Source organism: Agelaius phoeniceus, chromosome 4 (genome assembly GCF_051311805.1).
Source record: "Agelaius phoeniceus isolate bAgePho1 chromosome 4, bAgePho1.hap1, whole genome shotgun sequence".
NCBI lineage: Eukaryota > Metazoa > Chordata > Aves > Passeriformes > Icteridae > Agelaius > Agelaius phoeniceus.
This window is the reverse complement of record NC_135268.1, coordinates 10729334-10753694: the sequence shown is the minus strand read 5'-3', so window position 1 is coordinate 10753694 and position 24361 is coordinate 10729334. Positions and strand designations below refer to the sequence as shown.

The following is a 24361-nucleotide window of genomic DNA, read 5'->3' as shown; positions in this document are numbered from 1 at the left end:
TAAATTTTTCTTGTTCTGTCCTTGCCAGTGCCTTATCAGCACTCCACGTGACTACATCACTGTTCTTACTCCCTCACTGGAGTTATTTCCATAGTGATGTTTTCCATGGGATTTTTTTCCTCTCTGGTAGATGTCAAGCAGATATCCATCATCTGGAAAGGGACATCCCAGGTTTGGAAAAGAGTGTGTCGGAAAGGATGTGGGAAGTGTTTGCTCTTGGCAGTGCTGTAGTTATTTGTAAGTTGTAATTTATAGCAGGCAGACGCAGAATGCCATCTGGTCATGCCAGAGCCATTTGAAAGGAAGCACAGAAAGGCACGTTTGAGTTGGCCATCTGTCCTCGTGTCTGTAACTTCATAGAGGGAGGTGTTGGCATGGCCAAGGCAGGGAGCTGAGGCTTTGTTGCTTTCAGAGAGCATGGAAGTAGGATCTGGCACAGCCCTCTCGTGCTGCAGCTCCTTGGATTTTTTCAAACTTGATTGTGTAAGGTAGAAGGGGAAAAATGCCAGCTGTAGCCTGAGTCTTGGGTTTCTCACTCACATTTCCCAGCAAGAGCATGAATTTGGGGGCGTGTGGATAGGTATATCCACTTCTGGAATCACTGTCTTGGGAGTAGTTGCTTTCTCACTTGAGGCAAGGTTGTAACACAGAGCTAACAGTTCTGAGTGGTGAAGATACTTCTGTGGTTTCATCTGTTTATTTAAGGAGTTTGGGGGTTTTTTGGGGGGGGAGAGCACTGGTTTGGGATTATTTGTGGGGCAGGGTTTAGGGCATGGAACTTTCTGTCAAGCCACTTTCTGTGAAGCCAAAGAACAATTTTGGCTGCCTACTGCAGAGCTTTGGTGCTTATACTGAGTTCTTAGGAACAATTAGAGTTTGATGGATGAGTCCATCCATTTGTTACATTTACTACTAATAAACCAATGCTAATCTCGTAATTCATTTATGCAGAAAGCACAGCATGTGTATTTTGTATGAACTCTTTATACAGCCTTCATAGTTCAGGAAAAAAGAATACAATTCTTGGACATCTTCCCTACCAATAGGTGGTTCTGCCTGCTAGGATAAAGGGTTTGGTTCCCTTTTATTTCACATCCTGAGTTGTCTGGTGGCCAGATAGCCACAGAAACTGCCCAAAATCCACCAACTGCAAAGGGTTCTCCAGAAAACCAGAGGCTGAGAACTTCCTCAAGGGCTCCTGCTGGTTGTGGTGTGCAGAGCACATCTCCCACATCCTGCACAGTGCTCTGGGCAGGAGGTTGGGACCTGAGCTGAGCTGGGTTTGCTCCCAGGCTCGTTCAGCCCCGAGCTGCAGTGCATCAGGTGTGTTGTACTTGGAGGGCATGCCCGGCACACCGAGCTGGTTCATGGCTCCAAGGCTCTGGTGCTTCAGTTTGGGTTCAGCCAGCTGGTGGCAGTGGTTGGTACCTGGGCAGTTCAGTGCCTGCTGGGACAGCCTGGGAGCGCCTTTGTGTGTGTGTTGCATCTAGACAGGCTCAAGTGGGGCTTCTTTCAATGCTCTTCCAAGCTTGGTGTTTAAGAGCTGAAGGCTTGCTTTGATCTTTCTTCTGTTTGATGCTGCATCAGCAAAGTAAATGTGAGTTCTGTTCAGTGAACTCAGTGCTGAATCAGACTTGACTGAATTGAATCCTGGTAATACTGCTGTTGAGGCATGGATCTGGTAAATACTTTGTTTAGTAAAAGAATGCCTTAAATTCTTACCCATATCTCTCAATTACAGTCCTCAATTAGCACAGGGAAAATATGATGCATGTTTTTGTGATGGGGGTATGGGAAGGGGAAAGGAGGGAGACAGCATATTTTAGCCGAGAGCCTTTTTCATTTTTTTTTATATATATTTCTACAGAAAGTAGAAATAGGTAGAAAGAAAATAAATTATAATATAGCCAATTGTGAATTCTGTACTCGTGGAGAGCAGGAGACTGTCCTGGCCTTTTGGGAAGCAAACTTGGGGAAATACAAAGTGCAGATCACAGCAGTTGTTCCCAGTGTGCTGTTTGGTATGCAGCAACTCCAACATGCGAGGCCCTAAGCAGCAATCTTTGGAATCCATTACATTTGTTCCACAAAGTCACTCTAAACCCATTTAATCTCCTTTATCAGCGCTGCTGACATCTGCAACTTAGGCACTGAGGAGATGACTGAAGGAGGAAATTGATCAGGCAGCTCTGTCCATTGGTTCTTAGCAGGCCAGTTTCTGCGCTTTAAGAAGGGCAGTGCTTCATTTTACTTTAGCTTTGGCTTTGACCATCTTCCCCCATAGTGTAGAACACTGCTACTGCTGACCTAGCAACGCTTGCAGGTTTTATGAACAGAAATTAAATGGTGATTATCAATGCCACCTTCCCAGGGATTACCTTGTGCAGAACATAGGCCCCCTTCTCCACGTGTAATGTGGAAAGGCTTGGAGCACAAAAATGGTGAGGGACTATGGCTTTTGTGTTTATTCAAAGGCTTTTTCGAACCAAGCATTTAATAGCAGATTGGTCTTTTTTTCCAAATCCTTTTGAGGGCACAGCTGTGGTAGAAATCCTGAATGCAGCAGAAGGAGCAGCTTGTGTCACACACTAGTGCTGGCACCAGTAAATGGATATTGGCAGGGTGACTGAGTGAGGGACTCTGGACTGGGAAGTAAATCAGCAGCTTTTCTCTGGTTTATTTTCTCTTGCTTAAAAGGCCAGTGCAAAGGAAAGGGAGGCAGAGAAGATCGTAAACTTGCTGTGGAATTTTTAAAAGCTTTCAGTATTGATCTGACACCCTGAAGTTACAGAAGCCTCTATCTGGAGTCAAAGAGTTAAGCCAATGCTTTGTGCTTAAGTTAAGAAATCTTTTAACTGGAGATTATATTGGGCTGAGTAAGGCAGACTCTTAAGGCAGGTAAATTCCCGGGAGCAGAGGCAGTTTGTCCCTGCATTAGGGTGTGAGCTGGATTTGCAGGAAGATCAGTATCACATCCCACCGCAAATCTGCTGGCGCAGCAGCAGCATTGAAGGTCTGTCTGTCCATGGCAGTGTCACAGCAATGGGGATTGCTTTACCCCTGCTTTCACAGGGAATGGCTCATTCTCTGGAGGCACATGGGAGCTGGGAGTCACACTGGTCAAGAGCTATTAGCTCTTTCCTCAAGACCTTCTACAGTACAGAGGTCAAAAGTACAGGAAACTGAAACTGTCTAAAAATGCTATTGGAAGGCTAAGCAAAATTATCCCAGAGCATAAAGGACGTTGGAAGACATTTTGTAGAGAGAAACAAAATTGGACTGAGCTCTTAGTTCTCAGTAAATACTGCTAATGAAGTAGTTCAAGCCACTTAGACCCAGTTCTCTCACCTAGTTGTATATTGTTGTGAAAAGCAGTATTTCATCAGTTTAATAATGATCATAAATTATAAAGTTGCTCTAAAACTGTTAGTTGTTTCCCAGGTAAGTGATATTTGGGCTTCTTCAGCTGATATTGCATGCTAATCAGAGTAAGGAATCCAGTAGGTAGATGGTGTTAAATTAATTAGTAATTCCCACTTGGCTTTTCTTGCTAAAATCTTGACTTTTAACACGCATCCTTCACAATTCAGAAATAGAAATGTGTCTCTGAGAGATCTGGGAGAGGTCAAATAGAATCTTAGTCACAGGCTTTGTGGGTCTATAATTAAATATGTTTCTGAAACATGGCATAATATGCAAAAACTTGCCCAGTTGCTGTTCTTTGGAATTCCTTCTCAACAGAGAGCTCTATTACTGTCTTGGAGGTTTCTGACTGCAACAAATTAAATACCATCTGCTAAAAGAACTGTGGCAATACTGTCATCTAGAGTACTTCCCTTCTGGTTACTGTGGGCCAAATACAGGGAATATTCAGAGAAAACAACAAGACAAAGACCAGTGTCACCCTTACTTTATTGTATCGTGGCCACAGAGATAGCCTTCATAAAGATCTGGGAACCCACCGTGTTAAATGTGAATTTGGTATGGCTGGATTGAGGTGAATTTGTGGCTGAGACAATTATGTGACCTTATTGAGGCAATTAGGGTTGTGAGAGTAGCTTTTCTACTTGTCAAGTAGTTCACTTTTATTTTTATCATACAAAAGAAATTAAGAGAGGGATGAGAAATGTGGAAGGGGATGAATGAAAGCTGAGAATTTGTGGAAATAAAAGGATGGATTGGAAAGTAGGTTACTGTCCCAGCAGAGATGTGAGGGAAGGAGCCAGGGAGCAGCCGAGGTACTACAGCATGAGTCGTGTTCAAGGGTTTGAAGGAGATCAAGTGATGCTGTCAACTCTGCTGGTGAGCTCTGGGTGGTACCTGCCACGAAGGCCCTGGAGATGAGCTCCAGTTTCTAGATCCCAGAACCAAAGACCAGGAGGCAAGAGGAGGGTACCAATAGCTGGGAAAATGCACAGGAACACAAATTGTCAAGGGCAGCCTTTAGCTTCCAGAGAACAGTGAATATCTGCTAGATGCTTTGCTAGCTTGGGAGCTGCTCTGTCATTTGTGCCACACTGTTTTCATTTAGGCCAGTCCTCATCTGTTTACCCTAACTCATCAGGCAAACATGGCAAATATCTTCAGAGGAATATTCTCTCCAGAAGAATGAAATCTGAAGGCGCATGGAAGTCCCAGCTGATCTGTGTTAGTTTTGTTTATTCTCTTGTTCCAGACAGTAAACTAAACAATTTGTGTCTTCCATTAACTGGTTTCTCTTGTACGGAACAGCACGCTTATTGAATAATTTCTATCACACAAGTTTCTTTTAATGAAAAGCTTTGAAAGCCCTTCCTTCTTTAACTGCCCCAGTAAGAGAATCAAAAAGGCTGCCCAGAATTATAATGAATTACAAAGGTACATACATAAAATAGTGCTTTTGTTTTTTGTCTTTGTCTAAAATTATTGGGCTTAAGGTTAAGATATACATTTTATCCTTCAGCACCATCCCTATATTGAAGATGCAGACAGAGAGCTTTCTCTTTCCCTGATCAGAGAATGAATGCTTTGACTCTACCTGCAGTTTTCTCAGGAAGCACCTGATTCTTACACTATTTTTCCAGTTGAAGACCCTCCTGAGGTGTGCATGGAGTAGCTCCAGAGGTGTGGGTTTCTGTATATGCTGCCATGCTCTTCCTCAAAGGCAAATGGATTTATTTTTTTTTTTAATCATGTTTGCATGTCTGGTTGATAGCTGAAGAAACCTGCTTGAGACATTTGTAATTGAATCAACAGATGTTTATATAAAGAAAGGAGATGTAAGTTTGGAGAAATAGTGGCTCATATCTATCTGTACTGCTTAAGAAGTTCAATTTGGGCTAAAGTAAAAAAGCCTTGACAATTGGACATCTTCTGTTTGGCTAGACTTGGTGTCTCAGCACAAAACAAGAAATAACACAGGTACAGGTATGAATATAAACATTGGGAGGCATCCTAGATAGAAGTATTTAAGCTATTTTTAATACATTAATATAGTATTGTAATCACTTCGCCTGGTTTAATCATTCCCTTTTGGCTGCCAGGAAAAATAAATTTGTAGTGTACAATAGGTCAAGGATCTGGTAGGGAACAGAATGTGCAGTCAATAAATCTGTACAAGCATGCAAGAAGCTCAGCCACAGCTGTAAGTGCAGTAAGAGCAGTTCTGGGCTGCTCAGGTGCAGTGATGACACTGCTCCATCAGAGAGAGAAAAAACCCCTGTGGTTCAATAACACTCAGGGATTGGGCTGGCAAAGGCAAGCCCTCAAGAGTTGAAGTACAGAGTCACAGTCTTGAATCTCTGAATTTAGTCGGGCACTTCTGTGTATGAAATTTACCAAACCCTTATTTCTGTCTCCTGTATCAGTATGTACCTCTTCTTTCTATGGTGCTCCTTCTAGGCAGCCCACAGATACCTGCCAGTGAATGTGGGGAAATTCAGTCATTTTTTAGTGTTCAATGTGCGGTGCACAGTTCTATTTACTACGCAGTGCCCTAATATCACACTTACAGATTTAATCCTGGTCTCAGGGGCTTTCTGTGCAGTTCCTTATCGCAGCATCAGAGTGTTTCTCAAATGTTAACAGGTTTATCTTCTCAACTCATTCTGAGTGCTGGTATCATTACGGGCTCATCTGAGAATTTCCTTGCCAGTCTTTAATTATTTATCACTGAATATTTGCAAATGGCAGTTTCAGAGACTGCAATTCAGTGAAAATTGGGCAGATTTGTTGGACGTCAATAAGCATCCATAATTCCTGAATCTTTGCCAGTAATTTAGCAATAAAAAGTAATCCACTGCACATTGCAAAAGTATGAATGCTGGAAAGCTCCTTAACTAAGCACTTGTAAGTTTGTTTCCTTGTTTGTAATTGTTAAACTTAGATATTTTCTCTGGTTTTGTTTTTGGAAAAAGCTGAACCTTTTATTTTTTAAACTTCCTAAACCAGTTTTTGTGGACTGTTGCCCAAGCTGTTCAAAGCCCGCAGAATGTTAAGCAATTTATAATGAATTTTTTTTAAAGGTATGCCAGAAAAAACAACTGTAATTAATACTTATAAACATCGTGCAGTTCAGTAGCTTCAATTTGTTATAACCCAATTATTAAAATAAGTCATGGTGTTTTAATATGATATAAAGTACATAGAAATTAGGACATATATATAACTTGTAATAAATGTTTCTAACTGCCTAGTGTTAAGTCAGCTCTAACTGAGGAGTTTCTCCAGGGTGTTGGTGTGAACCCGTTGTGTCTCTGTGAGCCCTCCCATTGCTCTCATCATGGTGCTGACAGCTGGTCTCCAAGGGACACCTCCTTTTTCTCTGGACTGCAAGTAGATCACCACTGCAGCAGTATGGGAAGTGGAAGGTAGAAAAAACAGAAAACAAAGAAAAGCAGCCAGGAAACTGGGAAAGGTCTGTTCAGATTGATAGAACCGGAATCATTTGTCAATGGGAAATCCAAAAGTACTTGGAGAACCACATTTTAACCCACATTATAAAAAGCTGTACACTGCACAGCCATAGTATAGTCTTTGCAAGAACAACTTAGTCCTTCATGCATAATTTTCTACTTCATTTCCATGCTGATTATTTTTTTTCCTTTTTTCGTTCTATAGAGTGGAGAACCTTGATTAAAAAGATATAAATTACTAGTGTATTAGGTAGATGAAGAGCAAGGGCTGGATTTAAAGAACTTTAAAGGATCCTGTGACAGTGCATTTTAGCACATATCCACACACGTTTTTATGTGCTTTTACACTTAGTTATTGATGTGAAATGTAATTCCTCTTAGGTGTCACCTTGGAGGTGCTTAAATGGCTGTGAAAATCCCTTGGCACTGGTTAGCAGAATTAATGTGTGTAAAAGATAACATATCATGACATGACATGAGGCAGTCAGCTAGCCTCAGCTTTTTGTGTTGTAAAGCCCCCTGCAGGTCCTTCACTTCGAAACATGTTCTATTTTGCCTGTGTTTAAATGAGTTTTGTTTTTATTATTATTTATTGGTTGTTTCAGCTTCTGAAATGAAAAATCCTGTATATCCTCTATGTGTTGCCTTCAGAAATGCTGCTGACCTCTGGGGCCAGAGCTCCAATGTAATTTTTACCTGAGCATGCAACAGTTTTATGGGATTTGAATTGGGTGTGAAGAGGTGAGATAAATACAGTTTTAGAAATAGATGCTTGCACTTCTGATTTGTGCTTGAAAGGGCTTTGCAGGGTGTCAGGAAGAGGATTCTTCTGCCAAAGCACCACATGTGGGGAAGGGCAGCAGGCGTGTCATGCTGCATGCCCAGCCCTGGTGCGCTGGGCCAGACGTTGTCATTGCCCTCTACCAAGTTTAGAATGGGGAATTGAATGTTAGCAAGAATGATGCTTATAGAAGTGGGAACACCACAGCTGCATTATCTCTAAAGCTGCTCTTGTGTGTACCTGTTTCCTTCTCTTTCTCTTTGCCTTTACATTTTGCTGATGCTCTCCTGCTCCATGTCCTGGGACTATTCTATTCAAGCAATGTGCCAGAAATTATCACATTTACTGAGGAAATTCCTGTGTTCTCTATTGAATCCTCACTATTTTCTCATTACAATGTTCAGTGGGATATTATGATCTTAAATGAGTCAGAATGGTTGTTAAATCTAATTTCTAATGCATATGTGTAAGTCTTATATATTTAAAATTTCACAGTGACCACTTCTTCCTGATTTACACCTTCTTACAAATGAATTTTTTTTATGCAACAGGAAGATGATCCTTGTGTAAAAAGGTTCACTTCCTGAAAGCAGAGGGAAGACACTTTAGGGGTGGTGTTACTCCTACCCATCATTGTCCCAAACAGTGGAATTAAATTGAGTTAGATAAGGGTCTATGGCATAAGCTGAACATGGGAAAGATAAAAGGCTGTTGATGTTTCTGCAGAAGTGTATGATAAACTTTAAAATAATTTAGAGTTACTTAATGACTGAGAGGAAGGAAATTAGGTTAAAAGAAAAATAATGTACATTTATACTTACGTACATGTATGTTTTGGCCATGTGTTTGTCATCTGAGGGACAAGAACAATTAAAGCATGGTGATGGATAAATGACACAAGAATGCAGGCAGATGCAGAGGAATAAATGTTCTGCTCTTGAAGTTAGTAAAAGTTTGGTCCCTCACATCAGCTTGGCTTTACCCAGCACATTCAGAAATACTCAGCATCTAAATTCCCCATCCATTTGTGTAAGAAATTAGACACTGCTCCCTCATTTCACTACAAGCAGGTAGCAGATAAAGATGCTATTGAGGCATCTTTATCTCAGAATATTTCAGGAATTAAGTGGCTCTTGCCTTAAGAACCCCCTGGGCTGTATGTAACATAAATATAGCTGGTTCTCTCTGAATGGGTCTTTATAGCTTTGTTGGAAGTCTGTGGGCATGGGGATGTTAGACAGCTATTGATATGTTCTAATAATGAGGATAAAACAGCCAGAAGTGGCAGAAAGTAGCCTAGAAAGCCTCCCATAAGTTGGATTGCAAGCCTTTGAGCAATTACCACATTGTAGTTTACTTATGTTAAACTGTGGATACTTAAACCCATACTGCAACTACAAAAATCATGTGTACTACCTTGTTCTGAGCTCCAGGTTACTGTTACTGTAACAGAATGGTAATGTCATGGACTGGGACCAGAAATTATATTTATTTGGGGGGACTGAGAAGAAAATCCGTAGTTGTGAACCCCCTTGAATGGTAGGGCAGTATACCGAGTTGTTCAATGTCAACGCAATTGGATGTGCAGATGCTGTTACTAACTGGGCATTCTGTTAATTGAGTTCTCATCAAACTGTGGTGCAAGGGAAGTTCCTTCAACCTCTGCTTTGAGGTTTGTGCAGCACACTTCCTTTGAAGTTTCTTAACTTCTTACTTAATTTTTCTTTTGGTTTGGTTACTAATCTCTGTCAAATAAAAGAGGAAAATCTCAGGTTTTGGGATAAGACAGCACAAGTTGATACAAATCTTCACTAGCTCTTTTCGTTCATCACATATTTTGTTCCTTCGAACATTATTGTGAGAGTCTGCTGGCTTTAATTCCCCTGCAAAGCTAAATCCCTGTTTATTATTTAATTCTGAAAAAGTCCCATTGATGAATAACACTTGTGGCGGAGTAAGATTCAAATTAGAAATTATTGTTAAATGTTTTTGAAAGGTACTTGGGTGACTCTTAAGTTGTGACCTGGATAAGTTCCTGTTTTCTTAGATGTCTTCAGATCTTGAATCAGTAACTGTCAATACCATTTCATTCAGCTGGAGAGTTGTCTGACTGTACCAGAAATTCCAGCTTTCTCCAACCAGCTGCCAACACACGGAGCCCGACCCCTGACAAGATCTAATAGTACATATATAGTGTAAAGGGAAAATTTACAATCCAACATCTGCAGTCCACAGGCATTTGGAAGCCAAGTAAGGTTGCCTGTGCTGAATATCAAGTTAAGGGAGATGACACAGAATATGTAACAGTTGTTTTGGAAGGAAATTTAGAGAATTTATTTTAAATGGATGGGGAAATATGTGAATATTGGGGCCCAGATTCTGACTGGGACCATTCAGAGCTAGTTCAGTTGCAAGCAAATTACAGCTTCCAAATACCTGAGCTGCTTTTGTTTTCTGTAATTTGCGGATCTCAGAGCTAAAACATGCACCTCAGTATGGAGTTTCAGTTATAATGAGCCAAACAGATTTTCAGGTTCTTCAATGAAGTAGCTTTTATCTCTCTAATGGCAACTATGATCTAAAAGGACAACCTCAGTTTCTGTTCAGTTCAATAAAATACTTCCTTTCTCCTTTAGTTTGGTTTGTAGGTTTCTCACAGTTTCCATCCCCCACCTTAGAACTATGTGCAAAACTGAGTTATTAAACTTCAGAATCCTAGAGAGGATTTGCAAGTATTTGTGGTGTAGTGGTTGATTCTCCTGTGGCTGAAGCAGCTGATGCCCATCTGGGTTTGTGTTTCATCACAGCTTTATTACTCCTTTCTCACTCTATCATTTAGTTCCGACTCAGCACTCCATTGGCACTTATTTTTTCTAGAGCCATCAGCAAATCTATGGACCACATTAGGCCTGAGATGCTAAAAAATACAGATAGCTTTGGTAATCTTCAGCTTGGAATTTCTGCTGCAAGTGAAGTAATGGTTTCAGTATTTGGGTTCATTTGAGATTTCCAAAGCTTTGGAAGAAGATAATAGCCTATTATTCAAACTAGTTTTAACAACTTCATTAGTGCAGAACTCCAGCTTAGCAGGTCCCTGGAGCATTTACCTCAAATGGTATATTTTGAGATTTTTAATGTTGTTCTGTTGTCACTGAGTTGATGGCATTAATGGCCCATCTTAACAGCTTTGTTTGCAACCAGCAGTTTGAGAGCATTCTTCCGTGGTCTGTATTGAGTACTTTCTGCTTAAAAAATGTTGTTTAAATTTTAGCAAGTGTTATGCGAAAGAAACCCATACCAGTTCAAATAAATAAATTATGAATTAAAGGTGAGTTTTAATTTTTTGAGTTGTTCAAAGTTGAGCTCTAAAGTAAAGTGTTTCTCAGTTTTGGCACAAGGGCAATTTGGAATAGGTTTTATGTATTTATGATTTTAGTGTTTGGCTGAAAATCAGTAAGAGGGATTAATGATGTCTATTACTGAAAGGCAAAGGAGTATTTTTAAAGGAAAAGTTTGTTATAATTTGTTGATTTCACATTTACCATCTCCTTGACCTTGCTTTAAAAAAAAAAAAAAAAACAAAAAACAAAAACCCCCACAAACAGATCTAAAAATCAGCAGAATGGGAACAGCTTCAAACAACCACTTTGTAAAATCATGGTCTCTTCTGACTGAAATTGTTGATGTGAATGTATTTATGTGAATGTTTTGTTTTACCAAGGAGAATAAACTAGATCATCATCTGAAGTAAATAATTTGTTGTCCACTTCCCTCCCATGGGATTACAGTGATCAGAAAAATTCTTTCAGTAGCAGACCAGTAATAAATATAACTGTATGGAACATAGTCTTAAGTGTAGAGTAGAATAAAGGGTAAGGTGACCTAGCAACTCTGTCATCTCTCATTTTTATTGCTCCTTGGGGTAGGAAAGAAAAAGTCTTTTGAGCTGACTATGTTCGTTGTAGCAAAATTACTGTGAAAGATTCCTGTGGGACACTTGCATAACTGACCATTAGGAAAAAAATAGTCAATCAGGAGAATAGAGCAGATACATTTTCTGTTCTCACCATTATCTGCATATTTTTCTAATGCCTATATAGTTAACAACTACCTCACACAAACAATACTGCCTACCTTACATGATCATCCTAGGGAAAAGGTAATTAAGTTACCTTGCAGAGATTGGTGCTTAATTCAAGGTCAAACTAAATTGTACTTGGAAACCTCAGCAACATGCTCATGTTTATTCCTGTGCCAGAAAGTTGCTATTAAATGTGGCTCCTATTGCGGGTTTTACCACTTTTCATAATCCTCACCTGCTGCTGACCATTTAATCATCACATTTCTCAGCTGAATTTGACATTAATTGACACACCTTCTTCCACCACCACACTTTAACAACACAACTCAAAAAGCGAATTATTATTGTTAGCTAGCAATGCAATAGAAAAGGAGAATAGGAAAAGACTGCAGTTCTTGCAAAACGAACCATGGTACGTATGTTTGCTTATACGTCACTCACTGTATTGTATGGACACTTACTAGCAGTTATTCTCATAACTAAATTATGTTGCTGTTGCTGACATGCAAGAATGATTTAGCTTTTGTGTTATATGTGGCTAAATATTGTGCATTCTTTGTACTAGAGCCTAAAGAAATATACATCACTACAAAAGAAAAAGCCTCAAATAGTAACCCTTGAATAAGTCAGGACAGGCTCTGTTAGCCAGAAGACTGCTTAGGAAATGTAAGTTTGTGTGTACTTACTTTCACAGCTATAAGGGAGTGTAAAATACAGCATGGGCCCTGAGGTTCTCTGTGCATTTCAGGCTCTGCAAGCATCTCACCTGATGCACTGGAGGACAGGGTATGTTCAGGTAAAGATGCAGTGAACCAAAACACAAGTACAAAGGAAACCTCAGTTTTTTTCTCTGAGAGATCAGGCAGGGACTATTAGAAATATCAAAGAAATGCTTGTGCTTTGGTGAAAAGGATTTACAAGCTGAAGTCTGTCTCATGCAGCCGAGCTTTGTTTGTCAACTTGCTGTTGTAAAATGAAGACAGAGAAGAGATTAAATGAGACTTAGGAGCTGGGGGAAGGGGGTGTACCTGGCCTAGCCTTTTGTTTCAGTCATTTGCTGTTTACCTTTGCATACTAAGACAGTGAAACCGGCGCCCACGAGTGGGTCTCTCTGTCCTGTATCCAGCTGGGAAGAAAAGAGATTGAAGTGAACTGATGAGTTTCTGTTGTTTTCCTGAATGTATTTGCGGTGCTGGACTTTTCTGATGATTCAAACATTTCTATATCTGTATCTGATTGACCTCTGCTGTTACATTGACAAAAAGACTCAGCCTGGCTTAGACCTGACAAACACCTTCCCAAACAATTTTGAAGTGTGACTTGGGCATGCATCAGCTTTCTTTTCAACGCCAACACAAGATGATAAATGGAAAGGATGTATCACTTAGGCTGTCACACGTTTTTCTTTTGAGCCTAGGTTTTCCTCTCCTCTCAGAGAGCAAAAGGAGCAACCTTGCTTCCACTTGCACTGTGTTGCGCATATTGTGAGTATGTATATGTGAATGAAAGGTGTAGAAACACTGAAAAGCAGATGTGAAGAGCATCTTGGTAGTGTGAAGATGGTGGATATCACCAGTTAGAGCTTCTCTAGTACTGAAGAAATGTTTTTAAGGCAGACATAACCTGAGCTCTTGGCCAGGTTATTTCCACACACAGTGAAAGCCTCGCCATCCATTGTCCTGGCTTTGTTGAGGGGACTTGGTGAAAAGTTCAGATAGTGGAGGAAAAAAATGGATTGTGTGTGTGGTTGATCACTGCTTGTGGGATTTTGTGTGAACTTGCAAGTGATGAATAGGAACAGGTCAGACAGGGAGGCTGTGGCAGCAGCCCAGCTATTCTGCAAGGACTGCTCCCCCTGTCAGGGAAAAGATATGCCAAGCAGAAACCCACTTTGGGAATTGGCCAATCTGGATGCTTTAATTTCCCGGATATCTTTTAAGAAGCTGTCTCCATTCCGCTCAATATGCCCCAAATTTGTTCCATGAAATAAAAACAAAGAGAGCTTTCTCCTGAAACATTCCTATGAAGCATCTGTTTTCAGTTAGACACAAAATTTTGCTTGGAAACATCCTGCTGGAGATGAACACCAAACTTGTTTAATAAATCATTGCCAAGAACCATCTGAAGAGATCTTAGTCAATAATTGGCTTGGCAAGATTCTTCTCCAGCATATTTGCCAAGCATTAGGGGCTGCTGATTCCCCTGCCTGGAGCAGTGGGGCCCTTTGCCCCTGTGCTGGCCCCTGTGGGGCCCTGTGCTGGCAGGCACAGAGAGCCAGGCATGCCTGACTGACACCTGCATGCTGATGAGCCTGGCTCTGCTTTTCCCTGGGCTCTGGGGTAATCAGCATTTAGGGGCATGGGCTTGTGCAGCCACCCCTGCCATAGTCTGCATATGGAAATGGGCACTTCTGCCTTGTCTCAGCTGCTTTTGGGAAGCGGCAACAAAAGGGCTCTTGATCAAGTGTACTTATTTATTTAACTGGATCGAATGAAACAATGTGCTTGAGAGCAAGACAAAGCCTTAGTGGTCTGTACAAGTTTTCTTATTTTCAAACATGCTTATGCTAGCTGTCTGACTAGTGTGCTGTAATCTGCAGTGTCAGGTAATCAGGATGGAAATACTGCAGGGTTTTTGCCCTTTTTACATTATTGTTTTCCTCATCAGGAGAGGTTGCCAGCCAGGATGGCACAATAGAAAAGCCTAGGGAAGCGCCTCTTGGCTGGCATTCTTCTACAGCAGCACTAGCTATGCAGTCATCATGTTTCATCACTTCTGAATTTTCACATTTTCACCTGAATCACTTCATGGCCCAAAGACATTAAATTGGAAGATTTTAACCATTTTGAAATAGAAGAGTCTATCAACATTGATGGGGATGAACAAGAGCCCTGACTGTTGAATTCTATTTAGAAAATGCCTTGAAATATCCATGATCTGGAGTTAGCTGACAAAATGCGTCCTCTGAATACTGAAGGAAACCTCTTCTTAGCTTCTACCAGAGTTTTTTAAAGGCAGAAAAGTAAGAAAAAAAAACCCAACTGATTTTTCTCCTCAAAATATGGAGGAAGGAAAGTAAATTTGATTAAAGGGTTTTACCTTACTTATGATCATCTTCACTAAATATCATTCCTTACATTTTGTGCAATTAGCCAGCTCAGTTTCCTCAAATAAATGCAACAACATTAACAACATGTTCATTAGAGCTGATATATCCTGGGTAAGGAAGTGGGTTTAGGTTTTCTTTTTCATCAGCAGCATTTTTTTTAGTGTCACTGACGCAGTTAACCTTTTAAGAGGCAGTTAGGATTTTAGCTGGCAAGTTATGCTCACTGGAGCTGTGCCGCTCTGTGGGACACAAAAATATGTCTGTGAGGTGATGGTACAGGAGGAGGTTTGTTCTGGCCACACAGTGGGCAGTGTTGTGGTGAGTGCTGCTTCAGCTCTCTTTCCTAGTGCAGTGTAATACCCTGCTTCAATGGAAGTATAGCAGAGATAAAAAATCCCTGTCTCACTTTACATCACCATTGGCTTACCTCACAACCAATTGCTGATTTCACAATTTCTTTTAAGCTTGATTGTGTGGTGCATTTGTTTTTCATGGAACAATTCTTTTCTGAAATGGCTTCTAATGACACATGGGCAAGCTATGGAAGAAATACGAGTTTTGGTGCCATTTTCCCAGCAAGACTCACTCACAGTAGCAGAACACTTGTGCATATAGTTCTTCCAGACGCATCATCTTTAGTAGAACTGAATGTTGGGCTGTATTTATAGAACTCCTCTTAAGCTAGAAAATTACAATCATCTACTTTTCAAATATGTGTGGGTAGAGGCTGCGGATCCAAACTGAAGCATCCTTTCTGCAGAGAGAAAATCAGTGACATGTTAAAATGCACAGCCAGCTTGGCTCCAGGGATTCAAATTCTTACAAACAAGCACCCTGAGCTTATGAACTTGGCAAGTCTCACTTCAAATTATTTTGAAAGACAGTTTCAAATTTTACTATTTAATTCCCATATGATAATAGCAATTTCTGAAATTCCCAATGATAAGAGCAAGGACTTTTGAAGTACTGACTACAGTAGTTGGATTGCTAGCACAGGTAGAGCAATGAGGAAATAATAACACAGTGGGCTCTGCTTAACCAATATGTTAGTGGACTGAATGTCAGCATACTTTAAAAAAAAAACATTGAAATTTGTAACATCACAGCCTACCGGTCAGGCGCCAGTATCTCAGATGCACATGACCAGTAACTAAGCAGTGTCTTTAGAAAGGAAGATGATGTAGTGTGTAGAATTCATTGCTTATGGAGCTGTTAATTGGCAAAGTTTGAATTAGGCCTGGAAAACTTTCAAAATAGACTAAAATCAGATGGAAAACTTGGTTAGTCATTATGGATCATGCAGTCATTCTGTTTTATCTAGTGTGCAGCTTATTAAAGTTGACAAAACCCTCATAAAACTGCTGAGAAATTTAATCAGAACCTAGTTGTTAAAAAAACATTGAGATTAAGTGTCATAATTTGCTCTTCTAAGTCATAGTAACAACTTCCTTAGAACCCAAGGCAACGTGTCAGGTGTAGCCAGGCTCTGGAGAGCAGACTGTTAGCTCTTTGTGGTTTGTATAATGTGTATGTGTCTGTAGCATAAAATTGCATTAACTTTTCAGACTTACACACCCCACGATGAATAGAGCCCTAATTATCTTTCCCCTGTCACCCTAAGGTTTATTTCAAAATTACTGATTTCCAAATTTTCACATCTCTTGAATTACCCTTATATTGGATTTTGATTCTCCAGCTATTAGCTTGCACGTATTCCAGTCTGAATCATATTTTCCTGGGGGAACTCTTGCCTATTTTCTTTCATTTCCCTAATAATGTTTCCTTTAATCCACATTAGACTTTCAATTTCACTGAAACTTAATATTATGAGCAGATTGGTTGAAATAGTATTGCTGCTTATTTCCAGCTGCCTAGTGACAAAATTAATCACAACCAGGTATGTGGGCTGTTCCAGGTTCCATGTCCCTTCTTGCTCCATGCCTGGTATTCAGCCACAGTCTTAATTTATGGCCTTCAAACTGTTTTTAATCCAAACCCATGCTAACAATTTTTTTATAATTAGAATTATTTGAATATATGAAAGCTATCCCTTCAACAACCAATTCTGATTGTATATCAAGGCAAACCATGAAATCTCAGTGGTATAAACGTAAAGGCAAAAAATCTTGATTATACACTTTTTCCAAAACTTTTTGCGACATTAAGACAGGATTCAGCTGCCCAAGTGTAGGCATGTATTATATCAATATCTGAGCTTGTCATCTACATTCCTTTTATAGTAAATGAAGCAAAGGAAGCAGTTGCAGGCTGTCATTGATGGCATCCTATAGGGAAGCCTCAGTCTACGAAGCAGAGTCCTTCCAGTATCTGCCTCTTCACTAACCAAACAAAGCTCATGTAGACAACACTCTGACTTCTGTCCTTAATACCACATTATTAATCTCATTTATTAAATTAGGCTTCTAACCTCTTGCATTAACATTAGTAGCCTTTTCCATATGAATTTGAGGAATTAGAATCCCTTATTGTAATATGCCAGCTAGAGCCATCTCATGTACCATTTGCTAACACTGAAACAGAGATTTAGGCTTTTCTGTGTGCATCCATGATAAGGTTCTAAAAAAAACAACCAGAAGGTTTGCAACTGACTCTTCACATCAAAATCTTAACTTTAATCTACTGAAGTTCAGATACACAAGAGGTGTTTTTCAGTGGCAGCAGCTTCTGGATGTCACATTAGTCATTTGGGGTCGAGTTTTGTAGCTTTTCGTTAAGCCTTGTTAGCAAGTTGTTCCACCCCCACACTGGGGTCAAAAGGGAGTAAGTAACAGGATTGTTAAAGGTGTTGTTTTCTTCCAAGTGCACTTGATTCTGCTTCTTAGACCAGTTGGAATAAACAAGTGATCAGTGTGTTGTTTATCCCAGCAGCATAACCTCCACAATTCAGCCAGGGTTTTTGCAGACACTGCCTTCCACAATAAGCTCCAGGATAGGATGCTGGAGAAATCTATAAAAGTGTGTTAGGGAACTAAATTCTCACAGAAAATACCTTACATAATAAGGGTTAGGGTGACAAATCTGAGTTCTATCTCTGAGGATAAGTATCATGATAGCCTCATAAGCCCGATACATTGGTATAGCATAGAAAGCTGGAAATCAAGAGTCACTATTAATGTTGAAACTAATTTCATTGTCCCAGTAACGCTATTTAAAGGTTGGTGTATAAAGAGAAGTTTTTTTCTGTGGTATTGAACTTCTCTGCATATCTTCCTTGTCCTTTTTGCAGCCTTTGGGGACCAACAGGGAGCAATCTCAAAGGGTTTCTGCTGTGCTGTCTTTGCTATTCCAAGTGACAGACTTTGTTAGCACTGGAGTTTGGTCAGAGCTTGTTGGAACTGTGACCAGCTCTCCCAGAGGTCCCTGACCTGATTTGCAACATGTACATTGAGCAGATTGGAATCTTGCCCTGAAGGATTGCTGTGCCTAAATATCACTTGTGCGTGTCTAACTGCAAATAGAAAAGGGAATTATACCTTTTCATTGATTAGGAAGTCTGTCCATGTATTTTATGAACAATAAAAAACCCCAACAAACCTAGACACATGGGGTTGAATACTTACTCATTCCAGCTTCCCTTTCATTGATTGGCAAGTAGGAGGTAGATGGAGAATTTTGCAAGTCTATGACCAACAAAGAGGGCTGCAGGAGATAACTATGTAAAAACAGAAACCAAACAAACCACAACAAGCAGGAAAAAATCATCTGGAAAAAGCCCTGGAGTTTTCACTTATCATTTGTCTAAAGCTGAGGAGATTCTTCAGGGGATTCTGGAGTCTCTGGTCTGTTTGTGCCCTCGCTCGGGATGTGTGGTGCAATTCCAGTGACATCAGTGGGATTTCCCTGCTAACACTGACAGAACCCATGACTGTGAGTGCGTCATAGGGTTCAGACCTGGACTGCAATGAGGATAAACCCTGGCAACTTTTGGACTGTGAAGGGTCTTCTACCATTTCATCTTGTCATGTCATACCCTGTTGTTCATTCCAAGGCAGGATAACAGGTCAGAGCTACAGGGAGCCATTCCATCAGCTTGTCTGTGTAGGAGGTACTGGAAATGCAGGGAGACAAATGTGTAGCTGAGGAAGCCACACAGGAGAGTAGAACAAAAGGTGCAGCAGAATCAGGATGCTTTTGTAGCCATTGAATGTTGTAAAAAGCCTTGCAGAGAGCCTGCCTGCTTGAAGCTACTCAGAAAATGGGAGATAGAGTTCTCTCTGCTTTCTCATTTTTAACACTACATGATCTGCTGTTTCTGTGCATCCTTGAGGAGTCATTTTGGAACATACTATGTTGCATCCAGTAAAATATGTGCTTTGATTTTTATCTTCCTAATGTTTACTGGAGTCATTACACTGGCCTAAAGTCCACTGAGTGCTGTTTGGTGTCTTTTATTGGAAGAAAGCCCTGTGTTGAAAGTGCAAAAAGCATTTAAGCTTCCCTTTTCCTCATTCAGGATGGACTTAGGTGTTCTTGTCTTTTGGTTATGTGGTAAAGAGGTGGTGTGGCACATGGAATTCTTAGGCAGAGACACCAAGCCTAAATGATTGATGTCTGGTGCTGCTGTATACTGGTCCAAACAGCATTCCAAATATCTGCTGGCTTCAAAGTACAGGTTGTCTGTGTTTCTGAGCCCATTATTACCTCATTTTGCCAAAAGGAACATTCCCAGCCCTGCATTTGCTGTCTCCACAACTGAGCTCCCCCCTTGGCTGCTGCCCACATGCTCTGGGCACTTCATTGCACAAGTTTTGCTTTTCTGCACACCCCTCTGGGACCCTGTGCAACTCACTGAGCTGGCAGGAAGATAAAGCAATGTGTGTGTAAATAATTTTCCAGGGAGTTTTTTTCCTGCAGACTTGGGAAATTGAAACAAGTCAGTGGGGGATGCGAGAAGCCCCAAAGCTGGTGCAAGGGGAAGGAGGTTGGATATAAGGAACAGGATGGGATCATCAAAGCATAGGGTCAAGAAGCAAAAGGAAGGGAGGCAGAATAGCATAGGAGGGAGGGGAATGGAGATGCTTTCTTGGGGAAGCTTTTCCACCAGTCTTTCAGAATGGTTAGGTTATTGATAGGACAAGTAGCTGTTGACAAAAGCTGTTGTTGAGCAAAGGCCTGTGACTACTTTGAGGAATGAGAGGCATCTCCTCTTGTCACAGTATATGCCCTTGGGTTGTATGTTCTTAGAAGTATGAGTTTCTGAAGGTAAGTGCCCAGTGTAAATGCACACGACTCCAGTGAGCTCAGACAAAGCTGACCTGGGATCTTTTATCCTTGGCTAAACCATGTACTGTGGCTAGCATTGTTCCCTGGCTCTGAAAGGAGTATTCCTGCTCCCAGTCCTCAGGCCAACTCCCTTCCTTGTGCTGGCTCCAGGCTGTTGCACCCTGCTGAGCCACTTCAGCTGGCTACAGCTGGAAAAACCGAGTTCCAGCTTTACTCACAGTCTAAAGCCAACTCAGTGCATTTTCAGAGATGTGGAAACTGGTATAGAAGTGAATGTGTCACTTAATAGCAGTCTGGTTTAGTTCTGTAACATTAGGTCACAGCCACTTTGAAAGCACAGATGTTTTTATATTTTATTAGACATCTGAGAGTTTAGTTTCCAAAAAGATTTCTGGTGATGTTGAGTTCTGGGGTAGCAATAATCTCATTTATTATGTAAGTGTTCATGCACAGACAGTTTCTTTAGAATCAAAGCTCTTTGTGCCTTTAACATGAAGGCTTCTGATAAGAAGATGTAAACTTAAAGTGGTTTAAATGAGATCTTTCTCATATTTAGTAAGGATTAAATAAGATTTTTCCAGTTATGTATGATAGAACTGCGTAATGAGAACTAATGAAACAGCCAACAGAAAGTAATTTTGTTCCTGCTACAAAATGCTGTACGATAGAATCTGAAATTCACAGTGCTTCTATCAGTTTGATTAAAGCACATTTCGTTCTCTAAATAAAGCTTCTTAGGTGCTGGATATTGAAACTGAGAACTGGCATCTCTGGAGTATTTCCTAAGGATTGTTTAAAACCATTATCTGAATCAGTTACTATTACATTAATCAGCACTGAATTCAAAAAGGAAAAGAAACAAAAACCAAGCAAACAAAAATGCTTTGTGGGTTGCAACAATGCAACCTACAAAGCAGCCAAAACAGCCCAGGGAAAATGAGAATTTCACTTCATATAAACTTGAAATTCTGTAAAATTCCAGGACAACTGGATGTCATGCTGTAACTGTGATACAATGACTCTCTCTACATATAAGAAAATTCTGCAGTTTGTAGTCTCTGTAGACACTCTGTGTATAGCCTTGCCATCTAATTGGCAATTTATTTTGTTCAAAATGAAAGTTTCCTTCACCTAAAGAAATGTGTAAGTAGCTCCTGCTGGTGCAAAGTGTTACACCAGACTTGGGCCTCTTGCTGCTTGACTGCTCAGCCAGTCTGCTGGTGCTCGGCCTCAATTCTCTAGAGGCAGTTTAGTTGTAACCATGGGACTTATTATGTAAAATAACTGATTTGGTGGAATTAAAAGTACATTTCTGAGCTAATAATTGGATAGCATGCAAGGTATATGGTTTGGTCTCTATTTGGGGACTGAGAAAGCAAATTGTAAGGTCAGCTGAACTTAGAATCTATGACACTTAAAGGCTGGGCATGCAGGTTAGTAGTACAAATATTTGTATAATGCATTTCTTTAAAATAATACTGTAATTCTCTGATACCCATGTTGTAAATTTAGGAACTGCAGGTGATGATACAGAATAATCAATATTATTCATTTGGATGACTTATGCATCCTTGAGAGAGGGTAAGTCATCTACTGTGTGGGGTTTTTTCAGCTGCTGATAATGAGACTTCCAAAAAACCCAATGCTTGGTGGAGAAAGAATTCAGGTATTGCAGTGAAGGACTGCAGGCTGTACTTCTGGTAATGAAAGTATCCAAAGGTGCTGTGCCATCTCTTTCAATTCACTAAGATTGTTTCTAGCTGTTGTAATCATTATGTTAGTCTCAGTTATTCTGTGTAAAAAGGTTTTGATAATGCTTTTCTCTCTCAGCCCTAAAAAAATAGTCCTTCAGTCTACAAAAGGATGCTGTCCTTTGTGCCATGAGAGCACATACCCAAGATTTGAAGCTGTGCATAATCAGACTTCTAAGTGCATTCGTTCATGTTCACCTTATGAGCATGTGAAGTAGGGATTATCTTTTTCTGATGAAGCCTCACTTCCTTCCAATTTAGGTTTCTTTCCTTGATAAAAATGCCACTACCATTCACACCACAAAATACATTTTCTGCAGCTCTACAGCAGATAATCAGAGAAATGAAGCTCCTGCAGTCCAATAGTCTTGGCCATATATGTGAAAAGTTTATTTTATAAAGGCTTTAGGTTTAAAGGGTTTGGCTGCAGAAATGAGCTTCTAGGCATTGAGTAAGAGTTTGATCTGATGGTGGAATGGTCCCAGTTTCAAGAGTCTTGTCTTCATCGTGTTGCAGACTTCTTCAGTGTCTGCTAAAGGCCAGTGTCATGGTTCAGGCTGCCCTGCTGCTCTGAAGGCTAACAAGCAGAGGTGGTTCGGCTGGAAGCTTTGCCTGCTTCCCGCTCTTGGAAGTTAGCTCAGATGCCAGCCCTTGTTTGCTGGTGGAGAATCTTTTGCTGCCTATCATCATGAAAGAATTCATCCAGAACTTACTGGAAGTACAAATAAATTGATGCTACCAAGAATTTCCTCTGTTAGCAGAAATCCAGGGTGCTTCTCCAGCACTGTCATTCTTCGGCTTCCAGCAACTGCGCAAGCACTGGCTGCTCCAAAATTGTTTCCAGTCTTGGTCTCAAGGTTCTAGCTCAGGTTGTGTCCCTGAGCCCCAACCTACTCAGAAACCTTCCCAGAAAAATCTAACCCTCCTCTCCAGCAAGGCCTTTAATTTCCTGCCAACTCGCTGGATTGCCAAGGCTCAGAGGGTGAACAGCTGAGGGTTTTTCACTGTTAATTATGCAAATTAGGATCCACAAAATTTCCTTGGACTCTGCTCATTCATAAAAGACTCAAATGATCTCATTTATTTTAAGTGCTGAAAAGCACTTAAAGCTCTGTGTGTTTCAGCATTGCTTCCGTGGCCTCTTGGCTGGCCCCAGCAAAAGGAATGGAATGCAAAGAGCATTTCTCTGGAATCACAGTGCTCCTGAGCAGCCTGGTAACTCTGGTAAAACATGTGCTTCATGGTGCCTGGTGCCAGGGCTTCAGGAACTCTTCTCTGCCATGAGAAGTGACCTGGCTGTCTCCAGGCCACAGCTCTGCCCCTGCCCTGGGAAAAGGGCACAGAGGAAGCACTGGAAGAAACTGAAAAAAATTAGAGATTTTACCACTTTAAGTGAAGAAATCAGTCATTACTGATGCACATTAAAAAAGGTCAGGTTAATACTGGGCATATACATTGTACTGCCTTTGTTTATCTTTCTTGTTTTTTCAGTCATTTCTCTAATTTTCTCTTAGGCCAGAAATAGACCTGGAGTTTAAAGGTGTTGGCTGTTGTGATTTTATGACCATACTAGCCACTATTTTTATTACATTTAGTGGCTTTGTATATTAGTTGATTGAATTGTTCAGTAGATTTGGTCTTGGTCTGTAAAAAAGCATCTTTTAATCTGAAATATAATTGAATATGAAGATATGTCTTCATATCTTTCATGTAAGAACTTGATGTTATTTGTTACCCATTATTTTCCAAGTAAAATGAGCATAATTCAATTCTTAATTAGCTGAAGCATATTTTTTATTTAATTGTGGCCAGTTTGTATTATTAATGCTCTTACAAATGCTAAGGCCTGCATGCTAGAGAAGTATCTATGGGAGGTGGACTTGGATGTCAGAAACCCAAAAGTTTTTTGGTTTTTTTCAGTTTAAAGTTTTTTTATGACTGTATTTAGATAGGGTCTTTTTTGCGCATAGGAAATGCTTATTTCTGAAAACAAATGAAACTTTATGTAGGTAAGAATATTAGTATGAAATCTTGTAGATGTAAAAATAAAGAAAAATATGTTTATGTCCCTTAGGTTATATGAATCATTGCTAATTATTTTAATTAATAAATAATTAATAACAAAATTCCAATTGGAAGGTGCTGGTGTAATACAAGCTGTTATCACTGGTTGTTTTGGTACATAAGTACCAATTAATATTGCCTACATCTAGGACTAATTGCTTGAAAAGATGTATTAATTAAAGGAAACAACCCTGCAATTTGTATAGATGCTTTTCCCTTCCAATAGGCTTCTGCTCCTACTGCACATAATGGGGGAAAGTGCAGGATCAGGCCAAAAATAGGGTTCTGTGCTTTTTTTCATTTCATTTGTATGTTTTTAGTCTCTGGTTGGCCAATGTTCACCAAAATGTTATGTAACATTCCCTCTTTGATTTCCAGAACAGTAATATAACCAAAAGAACGCCCCCCCCCCCCCCAAAAAAAAAAAAAGTTTTAGGA

At 40.2% G+C, this 24361-nt stretch overlaps 1 protein-coding gene across 2 annotated transcripts in view; it reads right to left on the bottom strand.

Moving 5' to 3' along the window:
* Nucleotides 1-4639: 4639 nt before the first annotated feature.
* The window catches only part of LOC143693919 (bifunctional heparan sulfate N-deacetylase/N-sulfotransferase 4-like), a 67912-nt gene continuing 48190 nt past the window's right edge, over nt 4640-24361 (bottom strand). For both annotated transcript variants that reach the window (XR_013181933.1, XM_077176784.1), the window contains one exon: nt 4640-23220. Coding sequence is in view for 1 of the 2 variants with exons in the window: in XM_077176784.1 (XP_077032899.1) it covers nt 23098-23220 (123 nt within the window). In the remaining variant the exon portion in view is untranslated. The remainder of the gene's footprint in view (nt 23221-24361) is intronic.